The sequence below is a fragment of the Hippopotamus amphibius genome, chromosome 2, assembly GCF_030028045.1.
Source record: "Hippopotamus amphibius kiboko isolate mHipAmp2 chromosome 2, mHipAmp2.hap2, whole genome shotgun sequence".
Classification (NCBI taxonomy): Eukaryota; Metazoa; Chordata; class Mammalia; order Artiodactyla; family Hippopotamidae; genus Hippopotamus; species Hippopotamus amphibius.
In genome coordinates this window covers 116,479,831-116,502,471 of record NC_080187.1, presented here as the reverse complement: position 1 = coordinate 116,502,471, position 22,641 = coordinate 116,479,831, and the positions used below count along the sequence as shown (strand labels likewise).

The window sequence follows — 22,641 nt, the reverse complement described above, 5'->3', positions numbered from 1 at the left end:
ATTATTGTGTGTTGTATGTTGTAATCTGTTGCATGCTTTTATGTCTATAAACTTGTGATTGTTTGAAATAAAAAAAACAATGCTGATTTCCAACTTACCTAATTAATTCAATTATAAGAAGAGTTGTCATAGAAATACAAGGTAACTGTTGCTGGGGTCTCTGTCTTAAAATTTGGTGTATAAAATATTTAGTGTGCATTATGGTTTTGTATAGAGTTTTAAGCCCTTTTAATACATCATTATATTGTCTGGTGTCCATTGTATCTGATGGGAAGGCAGCTGTTAGTAAGTATTGTTATTCTCTTGATGTCAGGGGGTCTGCAGACTGGCCCATAGGCCTTATCTGGCCCATGCCTGGTTTTATGTGGTCTGTGCACTAAGAATGTTTTTTACATTCTTAAATGCTTAGATAATATCAGAAGAAGGTATTTGGTAACACATGAAAATTATATGAAATTCAAACGTAAAATTTTGTTGGACCACAGCAATGCCCATTGAATGTGACAACTTTTGTTCTACAATGGCAGAGTTGAGTAGTTCCAGCACAGACCATCTTGCCTAACATATTTACTGTGGGTCCTGTATATTCCTTTATGGAGTAAGTTTGTCAGTCCCTGCTATAAGTGGTAATTCATTTCCTTTTTCTTGCTGCTTTAAAGATTTTCTCTTTGTCTTTCAACCATTTAACTATACTATAATGTGTCTAGGTGCGGATCTTTTTTTGTTTTTTCTTTTTGATTTGCAGGGGGGAAGTGGGGGAGCATGTCCCGCAGTTTGTGGGATCTTAGTTTCTGACCAGGGATTGAACCTTTACCCTTGGCAGTGAAAGCTCAGAGCGCTAACCACTGCACAGCCAGGGAATTCCCTTTTTGTATTACTTTTACTTGGAGTTTGTTTAGCTTCTGGGGTCTGTAGATTAATATTTTTTTTTATCAAATTTGGGAAGTTCTGGACTTCCTAGGTGGCGCAGTGGTTAAGAATCCGCCTGCCAAAGCGGGAGACACGGGTTCCAGCCCTGCTCCAGGAAGATTCCACATGCCACAGAGCAACTAAGCCCGTGTGCCACAACTATTGAGCCTGTGCTCTAGAGCCCGTGAGCCACAACTATTGAAGCCCACATGCCTAGGGCCGGGCTCCACAACAAGAGAAGCCACTACAATGAGGAACCCACGCACCACAGTGAAGAGTAGCCCCTGCTCACAGCAGCTAGAGAAAGCCCGTGTGCAGCAACGAAGACCTAACACAGCCAATAAATAAATAAAATAAATGAATAAATTTATGAAAAAAAATTGGGGACGTTTTGGGCCATTAGTTTTTCAAATATTTTTGTTGCCCTTTCTCTCCTTTCCTTTTGGGACTCTCATTACACTTGATAATGTTTCACAGATCTTGGAGGCAAAGTTCATTTTTTTTCCCCTAAAAGTTACTGTCAGCCTTTTGACTTTTGATGTCCTAATAAAGGTGGACAGAACAGTCAAAAACAACCATTTCCGTGCTCTGGAATTCAACCAAAGGCACGTAACAAACTGAGAAGCATTTATTTATTAAGCTACTGAACTTCAGGTGAGAGTAGTGAGTTTGCAGTTCTGAACTATATCCTTTTGCTGTAATTGTAACTGTGAGTATAACACTTTCTGAGTCCTTTGAATCATTTTTACATACCACTGAAATCCATTCTATTGTTGATGGACATTTGGGTTTCCTGTATTTGCCTATTAAACTGTTGCTTTTGTGATGTTTTTTATATATGCCTTTTGGTGAATATGTATACATTTTTTTTCTTGTTTCTTGTAATATATACCTAGGAGTAAAATTGTAGGGTTTTGTTCAATTTGGGTATATACTGCCAAAAGTTTTCCAGAGTGGTTGAATCAATGCACCTCCAACAAGCCAGGCTGTACATCTTCACCCACAGTTGGTATTTCATCTAGTTATTCTGATGGGTACAGTGTGGGCTTAATTTGCACCTTCCTAATGATCAATAAAGTTAATCCCCTTTATGTATATTTATTTGCTATGTGAATATCTTTGTGAAGTGTCAGCTCAAATGTTTCACCCATTGTAAATAATTGGGTTGTCTGTCCTTAATATTTGTAGCATTTCTTTATATTCTGGATACAAGTTCTTTTTTTACATGTACGTATGTCTGTGTGTTTTTGAACACACATGTATTTATTGATGGTGTCTTTTTTCCCCTCCTTTTGAATTGCCTTTTCACTCTTAATAGTCTTTGATGAATAGAAGTTCATAATCTTTACATAGTTACTGATGTTTTCTTATGTTTAGTTGCTTTCTTAAAATCTTGTTTAAGAAATTTGCTTCTTCCCCAAAGCTTTATTGGTTTATTTTTCACACATAGATCTACCATACATCTAGAAAAAGAATCATTGTATTTGATAGGGGTCAAGATTCATTTTGGTTCATATTAATGTATAGTTGAACCAGCATCATTTATTTAAAAAATGTTTCTTTTCCCACTGGCTGTGTCAGCTTTGTCCTAAAGCAGGCAGTCATATTCATGTGGATTTATTTCTAGGCTTTGTATTGTATTTATGTATGCTGTGTGGATTTCTGTAGCAGTATCTTAATATGTTATGTAACTTCTGTAGCAGTATCTTTCTTTGTATTGTACTATGCTGTGTGGATTTCTATAGCAGTATTTTGATATCTTATGTAACTTCTGTTTCAAGAGTGCCTTGGCTACTGTAGGTCTTTTCTATAGCCATATACATTTTGTAATCAGCTTTTCAATATTCACAGTATTACTTGCTGGGAATTTTGATTGTAATTGCATTACTGTAGATTAATTGAGGGAGAACTGACATATTTACACTATTGAGTCTTCTGATCTATGTGGTATATTCTGCTTTTATCCAGTCTTTAGAACTTTCTCTGAATAATGTTTTACATTTGTCAGTGAATGAATTTTTCGCTGTTTATTCCTGAGTATTTGGGTATTGATGCTATTATAAATAATGTGGTTTTAAAGGTTTAATTTTCTATTTGTTGGTTGATGGTACATAAAACAGTTTGCTTCTGGGTCTTGACCTTTTGTCTAGTAACTTTGCTATATTCACTTATTAATCCTTATGGTTTATCCATAGGTTTTCTACACATTCATATCTTTTGTGAATAATGACAGTTTTTAACTCATTCCAATCCTTTTTATTTTATTTTCTTTCTTTGTTGCATTGATTATGGCATCCAGTACAATGTTTGTTTTTTGTTTTTTTTTTACAGCTTTTTATTGGAATATAGTTGCTTTACACTGTTGTGCCAATTTTTGAGGTACACCAAAGTGAATCAGCTGTATTTATACATATATCCCCATATCCCCAGCCTCCCTATCCTTGCCCTCTAAGTCATCATCCATTATCAAGTTTCTCTCTCTATGTTATAGAGGAACTTCCCACGAGCTATCTATATTATATTTGGTGGTGTATATATGTCAGTGCTACTCTCTCGCTTCGTCCCACCTTCCCCTTTGCCTGCCCCCCCACCCCACCCTGTTTCCTCAAGTCCATTCTCTACATCTGTGTCTTTATGCTTGCCCTGTCACTGGGTTCATTAGTACCATTTTTTTTAGATTCTCTATATATGAGTTAGCATATGGTATTTGTTTTTCTCTTTCTGGCTTACTTCACTCTGTATGACAGACTCTAGGTCTATCCACCTCATGACATATAGTTCAATTTCATTCCTTTTTATGGCTGAGTAATATTCCATTGTATATATGTGCCACATCTTCTTTATCCATTCATCTGTTGATGGGCATTTAGGATGATTCCATGTCCTGGCTATTGTAAATAGCGCTGCAATGAACAGTATGATACATGTTTCTTTTTGGATTATGGTTTTCTCAGGTATATGCCCAGGAGTGGGATTGCTGGGTCATATGGTACTTCCATTTTTAGTTTTTTAAGGAACCTCCAAACTGTTTTCCACAGTGGCTGTACCAACTCACATTCCAACCAACAGTGCAGGAGGGTTCCCTTTTCTTCACACCCTCTCCAGCATTTATTGTTTCTAGTTTTTTTGATAATGGCCATTCTGACCAGTGTGAGATGGTACCTCATTGTAGCTTTGACTTGCATTTCTCTAATGATTTAGTGATGTTGAGCATCTTTTCATGGGTTTGTTAACCATCTGCATGCCTTCTTTGGAGAAGTGTCTATTTAGGTCTTCCACCCGTTGGGTTATTTGCTTTTTTGGTATTCAGCTGCATAAGCTGCTTGTATATTTTGGAGGTTAATCCTTTGTCAGTTGCTTCGTAGGCAAGTGTTTTCTCCCATTCTGAGGGTTGTCTTCTTGTCTTGTTTATGGTTTCTTTTGCTGTGCAAAAGCTTTTCAGTTTTATTAGGTCCCATTTGTTTATTCTTGATTTTATTTCCGTTATTCTAGGAGGTGGGTCAAAAAGAATCTTACTTTGATGTATGTCATAGAGTGTGCTGCCTGTGTTTTCCTCTTAAGAGTTTTATAGCGTCTGGACTTACCTGTAGGTCTTTAATCCATTTTGAATTTATTTTTGTATATGGTGTCAGGAAGTGTTCTAATTTCATTCTTTTAGATGTAGCTGCCCAATTTTCCCAGCACTACTTATTGAAGAGGCTTTCTTTTTTCCATTGTATATTCTTGCCTCCTTTGTCAAAGATAAGGTGCCTATATGTGCGTGGATTTCTCTCTGGGCTCTCTATTCTGTTCCATTGATCTGTGTTTCTGTTTCTGTACCAGTACCATACTGTCTTGATCAATGCCACCTTGTAGTATAGTTTAAAGTTAGGGAGACTGATTCCTCCAGCTCCATCTTTCCTTCTCAAGATTGCTTTGGCTATTCGGGGTCTTTTGCATTTCCATACAAATCTTAAAATTTCTTGTTCTAGTTCTGTGAAAAATGCCATTGGTAATTTGATAGGGATTGTGCTGAATGTGTAAATTGCTTTGGGTAGAATCATCATTTTCACAATGTTGATTCTTCCAATCCAAGAACATGGTATGTCTCTCTGTTTGTATCATCTTTGATTTCTTTCATCAGTGTCTTATAGTTTTCTGCATACAGATCTTTTGCCTCCTCAGGCAGGTTTATTCCTAGGTATTTTATTCTTTTTGTTGCATCAGTGAGTTGGAGTGTTTCCTTAATATCTCTTTCTGCTCTTTTGTTGTTAGTGTATAGAAATGCAAGAGATTTCTGTGCATTAATTTTGTATCCTGCTACTTTACTAAATTCATCAATTAGTGCTAGCAGTTTTCTGGTAGCATCTTTAGGGTTTTCTATGTGTACCATGTCATCTGCAAAGAGTGACTCTTTTACTTCTTCATTTCCAGTTGGGATTCCTTTTATTTCATTTTCTTCTCTGATTGCTGTGGCTAAAACTTCCAAAACTATGTTGAATAATAATGGTGAGAGTGGGCATCTTTGTCTTGTTCCTGTTCTTAGAGGGAATGCATTCAGTTTTTCACCATTTAGAATGATGTTGGCTGTTGGTTTGTCATATATGGCTTTTATCATGTTGAAGTAACTTTCTTCTCTGCCCACTTTCTGGAGAGTGTTTATCATAAATGAATGTTGAACTTTGTCAAAAGCTTTCTCTGCATCTATTGAGATGATCATATGGTTTTTATCTTTCAGTCTGTTAATATGATTGATTAGCACATATTTAAGAATCCTTGCATTGCAGGGATAAACCCCACTTGATCATGGTGGATGATCTTTTTAATGTGCTGTTGGATTCTGTTAGCTGGCACTTTGTTGAGGATTTTTACATCTATATTCATCTGTGATATTGGTCTGTAATTTTCTTTTTTTGTGACATCTTTGCCTGGTTTTGGTATCAGGGTAATGGTGGCCTTGTAGAATGAGTTTGGGAGTGTTCCTCCTTCTGCTTTATTTTGGAAGAGTTTGAGAAGGTTAGGTGTTAGCCCTTCTCTAAATGTTTGATAGAAAATCGCCTGTGAAGCCATCTGGTCCTGGGCTTTTGTTTGTTGGAGATTTTTAATCACAGTCTTAATTTCATTACTTGTGATTGGTCTGTTCATAATTTCTATTTCTTCCTGGTGCAGTCTTGGAAGATTGTACTTTTCTAAGAATTCATTTCTTCCACGTTTCCTAATTTATTTGCCTATAGTGCTTGTAGTAGTCTCTCATGATCTTTTGTATTTCTGCAGTGTTCATTGTTACTTCTCCTTTTTCATTTATTTTTTTATTTTTTTAAATTTTTTTGGGGGGGTACACCAGGTTCAATCATCTGTTTTTATACACATATCCCCGTATTCCTTTTTCATTTCTAATTCTGTTGCTTTGCGTCTTTTGCCTTTTTTCTTCTGATGAGTCTGACTAATGGTTTATCAATTTTCTCTGTCTTCTCAAAGAACCAGCTTTTAGTTTCATTGATCTTTGCTATTGTTTCCTTCCTTTCTTTTTCATTTATTTCTGATCTGATGTTTATGATTTCTTTCCTTCTGCTCACTTTGGGGTTTTTTTTGTTCTTTCTCTGATTGTTTTAGGTGTAAGGTTAGCTTGTTTATTCGATATTTTTCTTGTTTCTTGAGGTAGGATTTTATTGCTATAAACTTCCCTCATAGAACTCCTTTTGCTGCATCTTATAGGTTTTGGGTTGTCATGTTTTCATTGTCATTTGTTTCTAGATATTTTTGGATTTCCTCTTTGATTTCTGCAGTGACTTCTGGGTTGTTTAATAGCGTATTGTTTAGCCTCCTCGTGTTTATATTTTTTACAGTTTTTTTCCTGTAATTCCTATCTAGTCTTATGGTGTTGTAGTCAGAGAAGATGCTTGATACGATTTCAATTTTTTTGAATTTACTGAGGCTTGACTTTTACCCCACGATGTGTTCAGTCCTGGAGAATGTTCTGTGTGCACTTGAGAAGAAAGTGTATTCTGTCCTTTTTGGATGGAATGTCCTATAAATATCAATTAACTCAAGATGGTCTAATGTCTCATTTAAAGCTTGTGTTTTCTTATTTATTTTATGTTTGGATGATCTGTCCATTGGTGAAAGTGGGGTGTTAAAGTCTTCTACTGTTGTGTTACTATTGATTTCCCTTTTTATTGCTGTTAGCATTTGCCTTATGTATTGAGGTGCTCCTATGTGGGTGCATAGATATTTACAGTTTTTATATCTTCTTGAATTGATTATGTAGTGTCCTTCCATGTCTCTTGTAACAGTACAAAGTTGAATAGAAGCAGTCATAGCAAGTTTCCTTATCTCATAAATGATCTCTGGTGGAAGGCAATCTGAAATTGATGACTAAGTATGATGTTTGCTGTAGATTGTTTTTATAGGCACTCTTTATCAGAGAAAGGATATTCCCCTCTGTTCCTATTTTGCTTATTGTTGTCATGAATGGCTGTAAAATTTTATCCAATGAAATTTCTGCATATAACCAGATAATAATTAGATTTTCCCCTTTATTCTGGTAATGTGGTCAGTTATGTTGATTTTTGAGTATTAAGCCACTCTTGTATTCTTGTCATAAATTCCCCTCAAATATTGTGAGAAATGTTTAATTTTTAAAAATATCACTGGATATGATTTACTAGTGTTTTGTTTGTGTCTTTGCTTCTATGGTCACAATAGAGATTGGAGTGTAAATTTCTTGTAATGTCCTCATTATGTTTTAGTAGTAAGGTTTTGTTGGCCTTATTAAAATTAATTTGGAAAGGATCTCCTCATTCTCTGGGAAAATTTGAGTGAGATTGCTGTTATTTCTTCTTTAAAGTTTTGGAAGAATTTGCTGAGGATGAAGTTTTTTGTTCTTTCGTTTATTTTAGCAAAGATTTTTAATACCATTTAATAATGAGATGTGACTATATTTCTTCTAGTGTCTGTTTTGGTGAGTTGTGTTTTTCAAAGAATTTTTTTACTAAATGTATAAGAGTCTGCTTTATTGGCAAAATGTTCATAATATGTTTTCTTTTTTTTTTCATTGAGGTCTAATTGACGTATAACATTAGTTTCAGGTTTACAACATAATGATTTGATGTTCATATATACTGCAAAATGATCACCACAGTAAATCTAGTTAACTTCCATCTCCTGTACATAGTTAACAAATTTTGTATGTGTGTGATGAGAACTTAATTTTAAGATATACCCACTTAGGGACTTCCCTGGTGGCACAGTGGTTTAGAATCCACCTGCCAATGCAGGGGACACAGGTTCGATCCCTGGTCCGGGAAGATCCCACATGCCAAGGAGCAACTAAGCCCGTGAGCCATAACTACTGAGTCCGCACACCTAGAGCCCATGCTCCACAACAGGAGAAGCCACTGCATTGAGAACCCCATGCACCACAATGAAGAGTAGCCCCCACTCTCTGCAAGTAGAGAAAGCCCATGCACAGCAACAAACACCCAACACAGCAAGTAAATAAACTTATTTAAAAAAAAAAAAAAAGATATACCCACTTAGCAGCTTTCAAATATGCAGTGTGGCATTACTAACTGTAAGCAGTATGCTGTACACAACATCTCTGTTATTTGTTTTGGGTTTTTGTGTGTGTGTGTGTTTTTATTTTTTTTAATTAATTTTTATTGGAATATAGTTGCTTTACAATGTTGTGTTAGTTTCTGCTGTACAGCAAAGTGAATCAGCAATACGTATACATATATCCCCTCTTTTTTGGATTTCCTTCCCATTTAGGTCACCACAGAACATTGAATAGAGTTCTCTGTGCTATACAGTAGGTTCTCATTAGTTACCTATTTTATACATGTTAGTGTATATATGTCAATCTCAGTCTCCCAATTCATCCCACCCCCTCTCCCCCCACTTCTCCCCTTGGTATCTATATGTTTGTTCTCTACATCTGTGTCTCTGTTTCTGCTTTGCAGATAAGTTCATCTGTACCATTTTTTTGATTCCACATATAAGCGATATCATATGATATTTGTCTTTCTCTTTCTGACTTACTTCACTGTGTACGCCAATCTCAAGGTCCATGATTTATTTGTTTTATAATAGGACTTTTGTACCTTTTGACCCCCCTTCACTAATTTGCCTATTCCCTACCCCCTTGCCTCTGGCAGCCACCAATCTATGAGCTTGGTTTTTTGTTTTTGTTTTTTTAGATTCTACATATAAGTGAGATTATACACTACTTGTCTTTCACTGTCTGACTTATTTCACTTAGCATAATGTCCTCAAGTTCCTTCCATGTTGTCACCAATGGCAAGATTGAATTCTTTTTTCACAGCCGAGTAGTATTCATGTATATGTGTACACACAGACCCCCTGACATCTTCTTCATCCATGCATCCATTGATGAACATTTCAATTGCTTATATATTTTGCCCACTGTAAATAATGACATGATGAACATAGAGGTGCCTATATCTTTTCAAATTACTGTTTTTATTTTCTTTAGATAAATACCCAGAAGTGGATTGTATGGTAGTTATTTTTTAAATTTTTTGAGGAACCTCCATACTGTTCTCTGGTAGTTGCTGCACCAATTTACATTCTCACCAGCAGTGCACAAGGGTTCCCCTTTTCCTACATCCTCACCAACACTTGTTATTTCTTGTCTTTTTGATAATAACCATTCTAACAGATGTTAGATGATACATCTCATTGTGGTTTTGATTTGCCTTTCCCTGATGATTAGTGATACTAAGCATCTTTTATGTACCTGTTGGCCATCAGTATATCTTCTGCCCATTTTTTAATCGAACTGTTTGTTCTGTTTTTTGCTGTTGAGTAGTATGAGTTCTTTATATATTTTAGATATTAACCTATTATCAGATACATATTTTCTCCCAGTTATTAGGTTGCCTTTTCATTTTGTTAATGGTTTCCTTTGCTGTACGTAATCTTCTTTCTTTTTTTTAAATTTTTTTAAAATTTAATCTTCATTTATTTATTTTGGCTGCATTGGGTTTTTGTTGCTACATGCAGGCTTTCTCTAGTTTTGGAGAGCAGGGGCTACTCTTCTTTGCAGTGTGCAGGCTTCCATTGCAGTGGCTTCTCTTGTTTTGGAGCATGGTCTCTAGGCATGCTGGTTTCAGTAATTGTGGCACGCTGGCACAGTAGCTGGCACAGTAGTTGTGGCAGGCAGGCTCCAGAGTGCAAGCTCAGTAGTTGTGGTGCACAGGCTTAGTTGTTCTATAGCATGTGGGATCTTCCTGGACCAGGGATCGAACCCATGTCCCCTGCATTGGCAGGCAATATTCTTAACCACTGCACCACCAGGAAAGTCCCTATAATCTTCATTCTTGATATTAGTAATTTGCGTTTTTTTCCTTGGCTAATCTTATTAATAGTTTATTAGTTTTACTCAGTTTTCAAAGAAGTTATTTTTGGCTTTGTTGATTTCTAATGTTGAATGTTTGGGTTTTATTTCATTGATTTTTTTTAATTACCTCATTTCCTTATTTCTTTGGGTTGAATTTGCTGTTCTTTTTCTAGCATCTTTATAAAGAAGCTTAGAACATTGATTTCAGCCCTTTTTTGGTTTTCAGTTATATGTATTTAAAACGTTAAATTCCTGTCAAGCATTAATATAGCTGTAACTTATGAGGTTTGATTTGTTATATCTTTATTACCATTTGGTTCATTCTTTTTTCTCATATTTCTTATAACTTCTTTGAATCATGGATTATTGGAAGTGTATTGTTTAATTTCTAAACATTTGGGGATTTTTCTGGCTTGTGTTATCAGAGAACCTATTGTGATGAATTGTTTCAGTTCTTTGAAATTTGTTGAAGTTTGCTTTATATCCTGGTGTATGGTTAATTCTGATAAATGTTCTGTATGATCTGAAGAGAACAAGTATTCTATGGTTGAAATAGTGTTTTATATATGTTAACTATTTTGAGTTAATTATGTTTGATGCCTTTTATATAATCACTGAAGTTTTTGTCTACCTGTTCTGTCATCTATTGAGAGAGATGTTTCTCTTCTACCTCTTTCATTATTGTGCAATTAAATTCTATATTTTAACAATATAATACATTGTTATATTTTATACACTCAATATTCAGTTAGATTTACCCTGATATATTTCCATTCTGGTGCTCTTCTTCCTCTTTCTGTATTATTTTCTGTAATCAATTCTTGAAGACTTTCCTTACTTGCTTTGTTTTGCTTTGCTTTATTTGGTGCCGGTCCTTGTGCAACATGTTTTTCATGCATGTGGCATCCTCTTGAATCTTCTGGAGGACACTTATTTTAAAGCTTTCTTCTATTTCCTACCACAATTTGGTTATTTGGCAATGAGGTAGATTATCTTTTCCTTTCTCTGTTCTTTTTTGTGCCTTCCAGTGGTTTTCCTCAAATTCTTTTGTTGAATTTTATATATGTTTATATTTACAAATGAGGGGATAGGTCAGGGATTGTGAGAACAGATGTCTTCTGGGCCTACGCAAGTGTTGTAAATGTGAGGGTAAGAATGGGTTGATGTTCTCAGTGGAACACATGCTCTTTCCAAGGTGGCAGCCACTATCTACTTAGCAAATCTGTGACATGGAAGTTCAGGTCCCATGTTTTGAAATCTTCTCACTTTCTATGAAATGCTAGAAAATCATATGGAGTTTGGTGAAATTTCCTGAAATTTACCCATTGACAACCAACTTATTTTGGAAAATCCATTATGAGTCAAAAAACACATCAGTTTGCCAGTTTGCCACCCATGGTCTAGACACCTCAGGTGGCTAGAGTGTTGTCCTTCGGCCCAGGTGGAAATCCCTGTTCTTTGGCACCAAATGCAAGCACTGCTTGCAACAGCTCTGAGAGTGTGGGTGCTCTGGGGTTTCCTTTATAGTGCTGAAGTAGTGTCTTGAGCGCAATTGTAGGGCTTTATGCCACTCTTGGCAGCCATAAGTGACCTGGGAAACTATAAGTTTTGAATCCCACACCTATTCAATTCTGCAAGTATCCCATTTTCAAGTCCCACTTCAGAGAACTATGCCTGTGATTGTTATCTTGGGGACAAATATAGAGGTCAGCAGCTTTGAGAGCAAGATACCAGGGGCTTATTTTGTAACTTTTTAATAACCTATTCAGTAATGGATGTTCTTCCTTCTCCTCCAGTTCTGTGTGTTTCCCCCCACCCCGCACCTATTCTGAAAAATTTACTTCAGAGATCTTCTTCACCTCAACATGTAACTATTTATTCAGCTCATTTAGGGTTCATTGTCAGTGTTTTCCCATCTGCTCTATATCATCCAGAAGTGTTTCACTGTTCTTCTAAGTAAATAGTGAATGCTGTAGATTAGTTTCATATATTTTCTGTCATATCAATGACACTTTATGTGGAAGGGGAGAAGAACAGCTCTATGTGTGTCTATATGTTTGAATATAATGTGTGTGTATGTGTATATACATACACACGCAGGTATTTATTAGCTTCATTATACTGGAAGTCAATTCAGTTCTCTAAAGTTTCTAAAGTTTTTATTTAAGTGATAAGTAAATGCCATTGTATTTTATATTTACTCTATTCCTTCTCAAGAATTAAGGCAAGGAGTTCCCTGATGGTGCAGTGGTTAAGAATCCTGCTGCCAGTGCAGGGGACATGGGTTCAATCCCTGCTCCGGGAAGATCCCACATGCTGCAGAACAACTAAGCCCATGTGCCACAATTACTGAGCCTGTGCTCTAGAGCCCTTGAGCCATAACTACTGAGCCTGTGTGCTGCAACTACTGAAGCCCATGTGCCTAGAGCCCGTGCTCCTCAACAAGAGAAGCCACTGCAATGAGAAGCCCTCGTGTCACAATGAAGAGTAGCCCCCACTTGCTACAACTAGAGAAAGCCTTATCACTAGGTTTACTTTGTTATGGTAACAAGTAAAAGACAATAACTTCCAATACTATCTCAATTGAAAAGTGATGAGGTTGGGCATCCTTCTCTTGGTCCTGATTTTAGCAGGAAGGCTTTCAGCCTTTCACCTTTGAGTATTATGTTGGCTGTCAGTTTATCATAAATAGCTTTTCTTATGTTGAGATATGTTCCCTCTGTACCCACTTTCATAAGGGTTTTTACCATGAATGGATGTTGAATTTTGTCAGATGTTTCTTATTAAACATAAGTTTTAAGTCATAAGTCATTTGAGAGGCTTCTGAATGTCATCTCCATACTTAAAAATTGTTTTACTTTTCTTTAATAAAACTTCACTATTTCTTTGTCTTTTTTTAAATGGGAAAAAGTAGAAAAGTTTTAAAAAGCACAGATTGAAAATTTTTAGAGGAACTCCCTGTGTCATGGCTCTGTTACTCAGAAACTGCCAGAAATTCCGTTAGATCTATTTATTTTAATGTGCAGCTCAATAAACCCATGTTTTGTCATTCATATATGGATATAGTTTTGCCAGATTAAAAAGGTTATCTCTTATTCCTAGATTGCATCACCTGCATAAGTGAATGCATGTTTGGATTGTGTTGAGTGTAGAATTGTTTGAGAGGAGGTCAGAGGTCTGGATAGTGAGGATGAAGCTGGGTGCAGCAGAGGAGCAGCTTTGCTGCCCCTTTGACAGAGTGAAGGCAGCTCTGGAGTTATTGGTTTCGTGTTCACCAGAACTAACCCAACTCTGTTGTTTCCCACTAGCAGAAACTGTGAGGAAACCCATGGGTAAGGGAAGTTTGAAAAATATCTGTAAGCTCTCAGCCTTGGCCTGACAGAGTATAATAGGGAAAAAGTGGGGCTAAAAGACAATGGATAAATAACTGGCACACCCAAGATCAGAGAAATGTTTTTTAAAATATACTGACTCTTGTGTTTTGCTATTTTACCATATTTCTTGGTACTATGACAAATAAACAGTTCTGATATTGATTTGTATTCCTTTAAAGAAAATTTCTTTATCTCTGTATCCTATGAAATTTGTTATTTAAGGAAGATTTTTCTGAAAACTTTGATGATTTTCCACTGTAGATATTTGGTATCCTTCATTTGCTTTTCTATTTTTTCAGCACAACAAGTAGAGTTCAAATGCCACTAGCTTAGATGACAAATTTTTTCTGAACCTTAAAAATTATATGTTAGGAGATAGATTGGAAATAATTTTAATTTAATTTTAATTTTAATATCATTTTTTGAAAAATCTGTGGAGATAACTGTCTAAAGTTAGAAGACAGTAGGTCTTTCCTGCCCCCCTTTTTATAATTCGTAGGACTTCAGGTGCATAGAATTAGATTAATCATAACTCTTCGTTCATGACACAGATTTCATTGTTTCATTCATGAAATGACACATTCATTCCCCCTTATTTTACGTTTTAGCCTCCTTATATTGTTTTTAAGATTTATTTCTATAATATAATTTTTCAGGATGTGTTGAATACCTGTGAACCCATGCATAATCCAACAATTTATTTCTGTCTGTGTCCTCTTTGCCTCTTTCCCTACCTCCACCACAAAAGTAACCATAGTTTTGAATTTTTTATTTATCATTTACTTGATTATTTTCTAGTTTTAGCTCACATTATTTTATATATATAAACACACAGATATATCTATATTATTTAATTCTGGTTATTTTTGAACTTATGAAAAGGATATGACGTATAATGTTCATGTTGTCTTCTCAGGCTTTCTTTTTTTGGTTTGTTTTGTTTTTTCTATTGTGCGCTTTTAACACAAGTTATCTTTCTGTTCTCCTGGTGGTGAGCATTTGTTTCCAGTTTTTTCATTATGTATACAGTGCTGCTATAAACATTCTTGTACATGTCCTGGTGTTCACGTGCTTGATTTTCTTTGGTGACTTTTCTGGATTGTAATTATGTGAAAGTTCAGTTTAACCAGATTTTGCTAAATTGTTTTTCAAAGTGATTATACTAATTTAGATTTCTACCAGCCATGTCTAAGAGATCCTGTGGTTCCAAATCCTGTGGTTCAGATTCTGTCTAAAATTTGGCTTTAGAGTACACTTTTTTGCCTTTTAACTGGTGTATTAAGTCTGCATGAATTCAGTTACTTCATTATTTTGGTACATGTTCCAAGTTGCCATTTTGTTCCTTTTTGCCTTCTTTTGCATTGAATAGTTAGGCTGATTTTCCTCCTATTATATTAGAAGTATTCTACTCTTTTCCTGTCATTTTTGTGGTTACTGTGGAATTACATAGAAACTTATTAAAGTCTAATATTAATATCTTTTCTCTCATCTAGGATAATAACGAGGTGAATGAGTTTAACACTTTATAGTCATTTACCTCATTTATGCTAATATCATTAAATATTTTAATTCTGTATAATTGAAAATAAAACCTATGACCCATTATTTTTGTTCTGTAGCATCCCTGTTCATTTATATTTTCTGTTTTCTTTGCTCTTTATCTTGCATCTTGAACCTTAATTACATCTGGATTATTTTCCTTTTCCTGGAAGTATATTTTTTATATTTTATTTGTTGGAGTCTATAAGTTAGTAAAATCATTACTGTAAGTTAGTAAACTAGGTTTTGATAGGTCAAAAAATGTGTATGTTTGCCTTTGTCCTCAAGGGACATTTTAACTGGGTATAGAATTTTAGGTTGGCATTTTATTCTTTTTCTCATTATATTGATGATAGAAGAGCATGCTCCTTGTCTGGGTTCAGTTGTTACTATTTTGAAACAGTCTAACTGTTGTTCCTTTGAAGGCAGTCTGTCTGTATTTCTCTGGCTGTTTTTAGGAATTTTTCTTTGGTTCTCTGTAATTCTAATTTGATTATGTATGTGGATTTTTTTTAATACTGCTTAACATTTGTTAGGCTGCTTTAATCTCTGCATTGATGTCTGTCATTGGTTCTAGTACATTCTCATTGGATTCTGAAATATGGTCTCTGCCTCACTCTCCTTATTGGACAGATTTAATTGTCTGACTTTCTTATTGGACCCTCTGTGTCTCTTATTTTCTATCTTATATTCTGTCTTCTTGTCTCTATACTGCGCTCTGGGTGACTTCTTTTGACCTGCTTTTCGATTCAGTTATTCTCTCTTAAACTGTGTTTAATCTTGTTAAACATATGCATTGAGTTTCTAATTTAAAGTTAATGTATATTTTCTGTTCTAGAATTTCTTTTTGTTCTTTTAATCTACTACAGAGTTTCAAGCCTATTTTATATATCTTGCAACAAAGTAAGCATGCTAATTTAAAGTCTGTGTTGAGAAATCCCAAAATGTGAGGTCTTTGAGAGTCTTTCTGCTTTGTAGTTTTGTTTGCTTGTTTGTGGCTCTTCTCTTGTTCCTGATGTCTTGTTTACTTTTGTATCTGATTACCTTTGCTAGTCATTAGATTTGAAAAAAATACATGTTTGGTTGATTTGAAGCCTAGGGGATAGCCTTTTCAGAAATGATTTTAGATTTTTTTCTTCTAGACACCTGGAGGTGCTACCAGTCTTGATCACTGTGATCCAAATTTAATGCTTGACGTCTCCTGGACTTCCTAGGTGACATTAAGCTGGGCTGCATGTTCATAGCAGAGTTTGTATAACTTTGTTGTACATACTTAAAATTTTTGGTGGTTGAGGGGGTAGGCAATTTAACAATTTATTTTTGCTACAAATCCTTTTGTAGCAAAAGCAACTGAATGCTGGGTGTACCTTTTTAGGTTATTGCTTAATTTAGATTTATGGCTCAGTATCTTGTTACTTTTTCATACTTTTAGGACATTTTCCATATTTCATTGTTGCTTAAAAAATTTTTCAATTCCAGGGTTTATTTTATTTACCTAGCCTGTCATTAACAGAGGCAGAAATCTTTCCCTTTAATTTGCTTTTGAATTTGTCTTGATATTTGTTTGCTTTTTGTAGGTTCTACATGAAACGTTTCCTCAACACACATTTCTCATGAATGGTCTCATTCAAGGCGTAAAGGTAAGGAACAATTTTTGTGTGTTTCACAATGAACCAAAGCCAGGAATCCTTAGTATTTTAACTCTGGAAGTTTAAATGGGACTTAGGGAAACAGTTACCATCTGTAAATTTTGTAAATCAAATTTTTAGCTGGAATATCAAAGCCAAAATAAAATAGAAGCCACATCCATAAGGCACTGGTAAAAACAGTACCTTATTTTTATTAACATGTACAGAGCAGTATATGAAGGGTATAATTATGTGAACTTTTATTTGCTCTAGCAAAAGAATAAAATGGGAAAGTATTAATATCTTCTTTTGAGATAGACTTTGAGATTGAAGAAGAAGGAGTCGTCAAGATTTAGTTGGATGTGTAGTCTTTTGGCAAGGCTGGTATTCTAGCCACAACTTTCTCTTGACTACTTGACTTAATTAGCCTTAATTCATTGTTTAAATTTTAATGTGATATTTGTCAGAAAAGCTTATAAATAAGGGGTTAAAATATAATTTTATGTTCCAGTGCCAATTTGTAGTAAAGTATATAGGTATGGCATTTAATTTTCCTTTTTCCTTTTCAACTAAGGTAATAGCAGTCTACATACTTTCACTTTGTGCTGAATAACACACTTAAAATTATACCCGAGTACAATGGTCCCCAATCTTTTTGGCACCAGGGACCAGTTTCATGGAAGACAATTTTTCCACAGACTTGGGGTGGTAGGGGCAGGGAGGGATGTGAGAGATGGGGAGTGAAGCGGTAGATGAAGCTTTGCTTGCCCACCATTCACCTCCTGCTGTGTGGCCCAGTTCCTAACAGGCCATGGACCTTTGCGGCCTGGCAGCTGGGGACCCCTGCCCTAGCAGTTTGCTGAATTCAGCCATAGGAATTTGCTGAATTCATAGCTTTGAGCAGCATTAATTGTGATGAATACTATTTATTCTTTGCCTGTTTTCAAAAGAATTTTGAGAATGCTTACAATAATAACATAAGTAAATCAGGGCAATTTAAATAAAGTAAAACAAGAAGTTTTTAATATTCATTGAGGAGAGGAATATTATCAAGAATCTTGTGTGTGTTCATTTAAGCACTAGTTTGTGAGCAGTTTTTATCTACGTGATAAAAAGAAAAATGAAATGAGAGCATTGATTAAAAATACAATATAAGTTTATCCTTACAGTAGATTCTTGTGGCAGTTGCTCCATAGATCTTTTTCTTTTGTCTTGTGGAGCTAATAAAATGTGTTTTGGTCTGGTTCTGCAAAATAAAACCAACTAGGTCTGCACCTTGAAGCCAAGTGGCATGCTTATTACACTTTCACTTAGAGATACCTACAATATTCTAAAAAAACATAGAACAGAAAGTATTTGGATTGATTCAAGAGTGTGGACAAGAACTTATTAACTTGAACAACTATTGAACTTCAGTTTATTGAACTTTTAAAAAATATTTATTTGTTTATTTTTGGCTTGTTGGGTTTTAGTTGTGGCACATGGGATCTTAAGTTGTGGTGCATGGGCTTTCATTGCAGCATGTGGGCTTCTCTTTCTAGTTGTGTTGTGCAGGCTCCAGAGCATGTGGGCTTTGTAGTTTGCAGCATGCATGCTCTCTAGTTGTGGCTCACATGCTCAGTAGTTACAGCATGAGGGCTTAATTGCCCCGTGGCATGTGGAATCTTAGTTCCCTGACCATGGATTGAACCTGCATTCCCTGCATTGGAAGATGGATTCTCAACCACTAGACCACCAGGGAAGTCCCTCAACTTATTGAATTTAAATAAGGAGTTATATATTGGGTTAGCCAAAAAGTTCATTTGGGTTTTTCCGTAACATCTTATGGAAAAACCCAAACGAACTTTTTGGCCAACCCAATATTTTAATAGTTGGCTGTTGTCTCTGGGGTGGGGATATAATGAGAGAACCCTATAGTGAAGCATAACTCTATTAAGATATCTTAGTATGGATATGAGCACAGTGGAGTGAATATGGCTTTAGATTGCTTTAGCTTTAAGTCTCTGTTCTGCATCTTATTAACTGTGTCACCTTAGTCATATAATTTACTCTCCCCTTCATTATGAAGTAATGAGGAGGATAAAAGATCTCTAGTTAGGGTGATTATGAGGATTAAATGAGCTAGTATTTGTAACACTATTTGAGTAGTACATTCATTCATGTGCTAAATACCTAGTAAATGTTGCAAAGAAAAGTATGTAAAAAGCAAAAATATTAGAAGGAAATCTTGGTGGCCATTTTTCTTACCAGTTTGGGGAAAGATTTTCTTTTTTTAGAAAAAGAATTCATAAAGGAAAAGATTGAGTCATTTTACATCGATATTTTAACTTAGATAAGTCAAAGCCACCATCATCAAACTTGAAATACAAATGACAAAATACTATTTGTAATAGAAGGAGGAATACGTAAAAGCACTCTCCAAGTAATGCCATGGGAGAATGACTGATATCCCAGAAGGGCAAAGAAGGATGTGAGCTGGCAGTTTACCAAAGATGTCAGTGTGAAAATAAGTTTATCACTAATAAGCAGTAAGCCCCGAATTAAATGAAGTAATATTTCTAGATACACATTGGTAAAAAATTTTAAACTGACGAGAAGAATTAGTTCAGTCATGCACTGTAGATGACAGGATAAATTGGTATAGCTTTTCTGGAAGGCAGTATTTTAAGAGTTGAAAATATTCACATATTTTAACAAAGTAACTCCATTTCTAGAAAGTTGTTCTTGTCAAATGAAGTTATTTAGAGATTCGGGTAAAGGGCTATTTGTAATAGTAAACATGGAAAGTTTTTAAATGCCTTAAAATTAAAAGAGTATGTATGTTGTGGTGTAGCCATGTAATGTAGTACAGGCATATAAAGAACATGTTTTTGGAGAACACCAAGTAATGTGTGAAACCAAAAGGATGTACAGCTCTACGGTATGGTTTCTGTTTTGTTTTGACCAAAATAAATGTAAATAAGCAGTGGGAAAATGATTAAAAAAGGAGTCCCCTGAAGTTTGAATTATGTGTATTTATGGATGATTTTTAATTTTCTTCTTTATGTGTTTTGTTCATCTTTGTAGATTTTCTACAGTTAACTTCTGCTTTGGAAGTTTACTGTCATATTGCATGGAAGAGGAGGTTTAGGTTAGGGGTGAGCGTCAGTAAAGGAGAGAGAGGAACCAGTCCTGTTCTGTGAATTCTCCAGTTTTAGTTCTGGAGTGTTTTGTTTGCTTGGTTTTGGTTTTGGTTATTGCAGCAGCTTTATTGAGATAGAATTCACCTACCCTGCAGGTCATCCATTTAAAGTGCACAAATGTACACTTGAATAAGTGGTTTTTAATATAGTCAGAGAGTTGTGCAGCCATCAGCACACAGTCAATTTTAGAACGTTTTCATTGCTCCAGAAAGAAATCCTTTACCCATTAGTAATCACTCCTCACTTCCCCCATTTTCAGCATTAAACAAGCACAAATCTGTTTTCTGTCTCAATAGATTTGTCTGTTCTTAACATTTCATGTAAATGGAATCATACAATATGGTCTTTTGTGACTGGCTTCTTCCCTCACTTATAAATGTTTTCAAGGTTCACCTGTGTTGTAGCACGTGTTAGTACTTCACTCTTTTTATAGCCAAATAATATTTTACTGTATGTATATACCACAGTTTATCCATTTATCAGTTGATAGACATTTGAGGTTGTTTCTAGTTTTTGGTTATTGTGAATGATGTTGCTGTGAACATTTGTGTACAGGTTTTTATGTGGATATATATTGTCACTTCATCCTAGGTACACACCTAGGAGTAGAATTGCTGGGTCATGTGACAACTTGAGTTTTTTTAAATTGTTTTCAAATTAACTTCTTTCTTAACCCTATTTCTGTCAAGTAATTTATGTTCCTTATCTCCTAGATTTCTTACAGATGAGTGGCTCAAGCCATGGACAGCAGTCTCTTTTATCTCTACACTTACTCCCTTGATGATATTTTGAGACTTATCACTTTCAACTCCCAAATAAATACCTTCCTAGACCTTGGGTGGGAATTTCAGAAATGTATAACCAGTTGCCTAATTGACATCTCTATTTCCTTGCCTAATAAGTATCTTGAAGTTAACAGCTCCAAAACTAAGATCCAGATCTTTCCCTCGAGCCTGACCAACTCACAAGTCTTCCTCGTATCAGTTATTGGTTATGCCATTCTTGCTCACCCCCAAATTCCTAGAGTCATTCTTCTTTCTCTTCCATATCCCAAACCCAAGCCATCAGCAAATTCTGTGATTCTACCTTCAAAATAGAACTGTAATCAAAATACTACCTGGTCCCCTTTCAGTAGAGATGGTGATAAAATATAAGCCAGTTTGTGGCACTCTTCTTAACCAACCCCACCAACACCCCGTTTTCTCCTTTGGCAGCATCCCTGTTCTCTCCTCTACTTCCTGCTGACCTCACTCCAGCCGCAACTTCCTCAGCCAGTGCTTGCCTGAGGGCTTTGCAGTACTGTTTTTTTCTGCTTGCTTTTTCCAGATTTTGTCAGGCTTCACTCCCTAACCCTCAGCTCCTCACCCAGGTGTCATTTTTAAGTGAAGCCTTCACTGACTGCCATCTCAAATAATGTATCCAATTCTCATCACCCCAAATCCCCCTTCTCTGCTTTTTCTTCAAAGCATTATCTCACCTCTGACATGCTGTATATTTTGCTTTATCTTTATCTTGTTATTTTGTGTTATGGCCCCTCCTCTTTTAGATGGGACGTTTCTTAAAGACGTGGATTTTTGTCCACTTTGCTCACTGCTGTCCCAAGCACCTAGAATAGTTCTTGGCACATGATAGGCACTAAGTAAATATCGTTGAATTCACATTTCTTTCCAGTCTTTTTCTATGCATTTTTATATAATCAAGATCCAGCATACACAGAGACTATAACTGTATATCTTTTTTTTTCCTGTGTCAGCAGTCACTAATTATATGATAGTAATTTCCCCATGACATTAAAAGTACACGAAATACAGGCAGCCATCTCTTTGCATGTTCCATTATGCACAAATTTCAGTTACCACAGGTCAGTTAACCTGAGTCTCCCAACAGCACAGTTCAGAGTTCTGTTACCATGGTATATTAAACTGTGTGTAGCTGCATAAAATACAAACTGCTGCTAACTCCTCAGTCTACAGAACACTACATAAACAAAGGTGCACATCATAACCAGTCACGACATTCTGCAGTGTTGGTGACCAGTCACTGTCCATCTCCTAGTTCACACCCATACAGCAAAACGAGCAGTTGTGTTGCCTCCTTGATCCACTGATAAACCCATATGACAGTTTATAAAAACAGATCATCAAAAGAAGGAATTGGATCCCGGGAATGGCCACTGCACGCCTCCACAGGTTCATTAACGGGGGCAAGGAAAAGAGGGTCGCCTATCATTCATATCAGTGGAATTTGATGGAAAGAGATAAGTGCATCTCTGGAGTTAATCGTTACCATGTGTCAGAGGGTTTGGAGAACATTGATTAAGGAAGCATTTTCCTGATTGATGAAAAATAACTCAATTCTGCTCGTCTGCGCCTGCTAGAAGGTTATGCGGTGCATTGTGTAACATGCAGTGTGTTTTGTAGTATGTGATAAAAATAAAACAGAAAAGTAAAAAAAAAAAAAAGAAGAAGAAGGAATTGGCCAACAAGGATGAGAATGCAGTAAAGAAATAAATAGATAATATAATAGAGCCGGCAGTGCGCAGCCCTTAGCACTGGCTGTCGCTGCGCGCTGTTACCCTGCACCCCGTTACCAGGCAGCGGTTGCTGGGAGACTATTAATGCAGAAGGGTTAGAGTGACCTAAGAGGTCCCACTCAGCCATTGGTCAGTG

The 22,641-nt window shown here is 35.8% G+C and overlaps 1 protein-coding gene across 2 annotated transcripts in view; it reads left to right on the top strand.

Annotated features, from left to right (window-relative positions):
* Positions 1 to 22,641, top strand: part of MFSD14B (major facilitator superfamily domain containing 14B) — a 128,447-nt gene that overhangs the window by 50,873 nt on the left and 54,933 nt on the right. For both annotated transcript variants that reach the window (XM_057720525.1, XM_057720526.1), the window contains exon 3: positions 16,740 to 16,802. In XM_057720525.1, the coding sequence (XP_057576508.1) occupies positions 16,740 to 16,802 (63 nt within the window). The remainder of the gene's footprint in view (positions 1 to 16,739; positions 16,803 to 22,641) is intronic.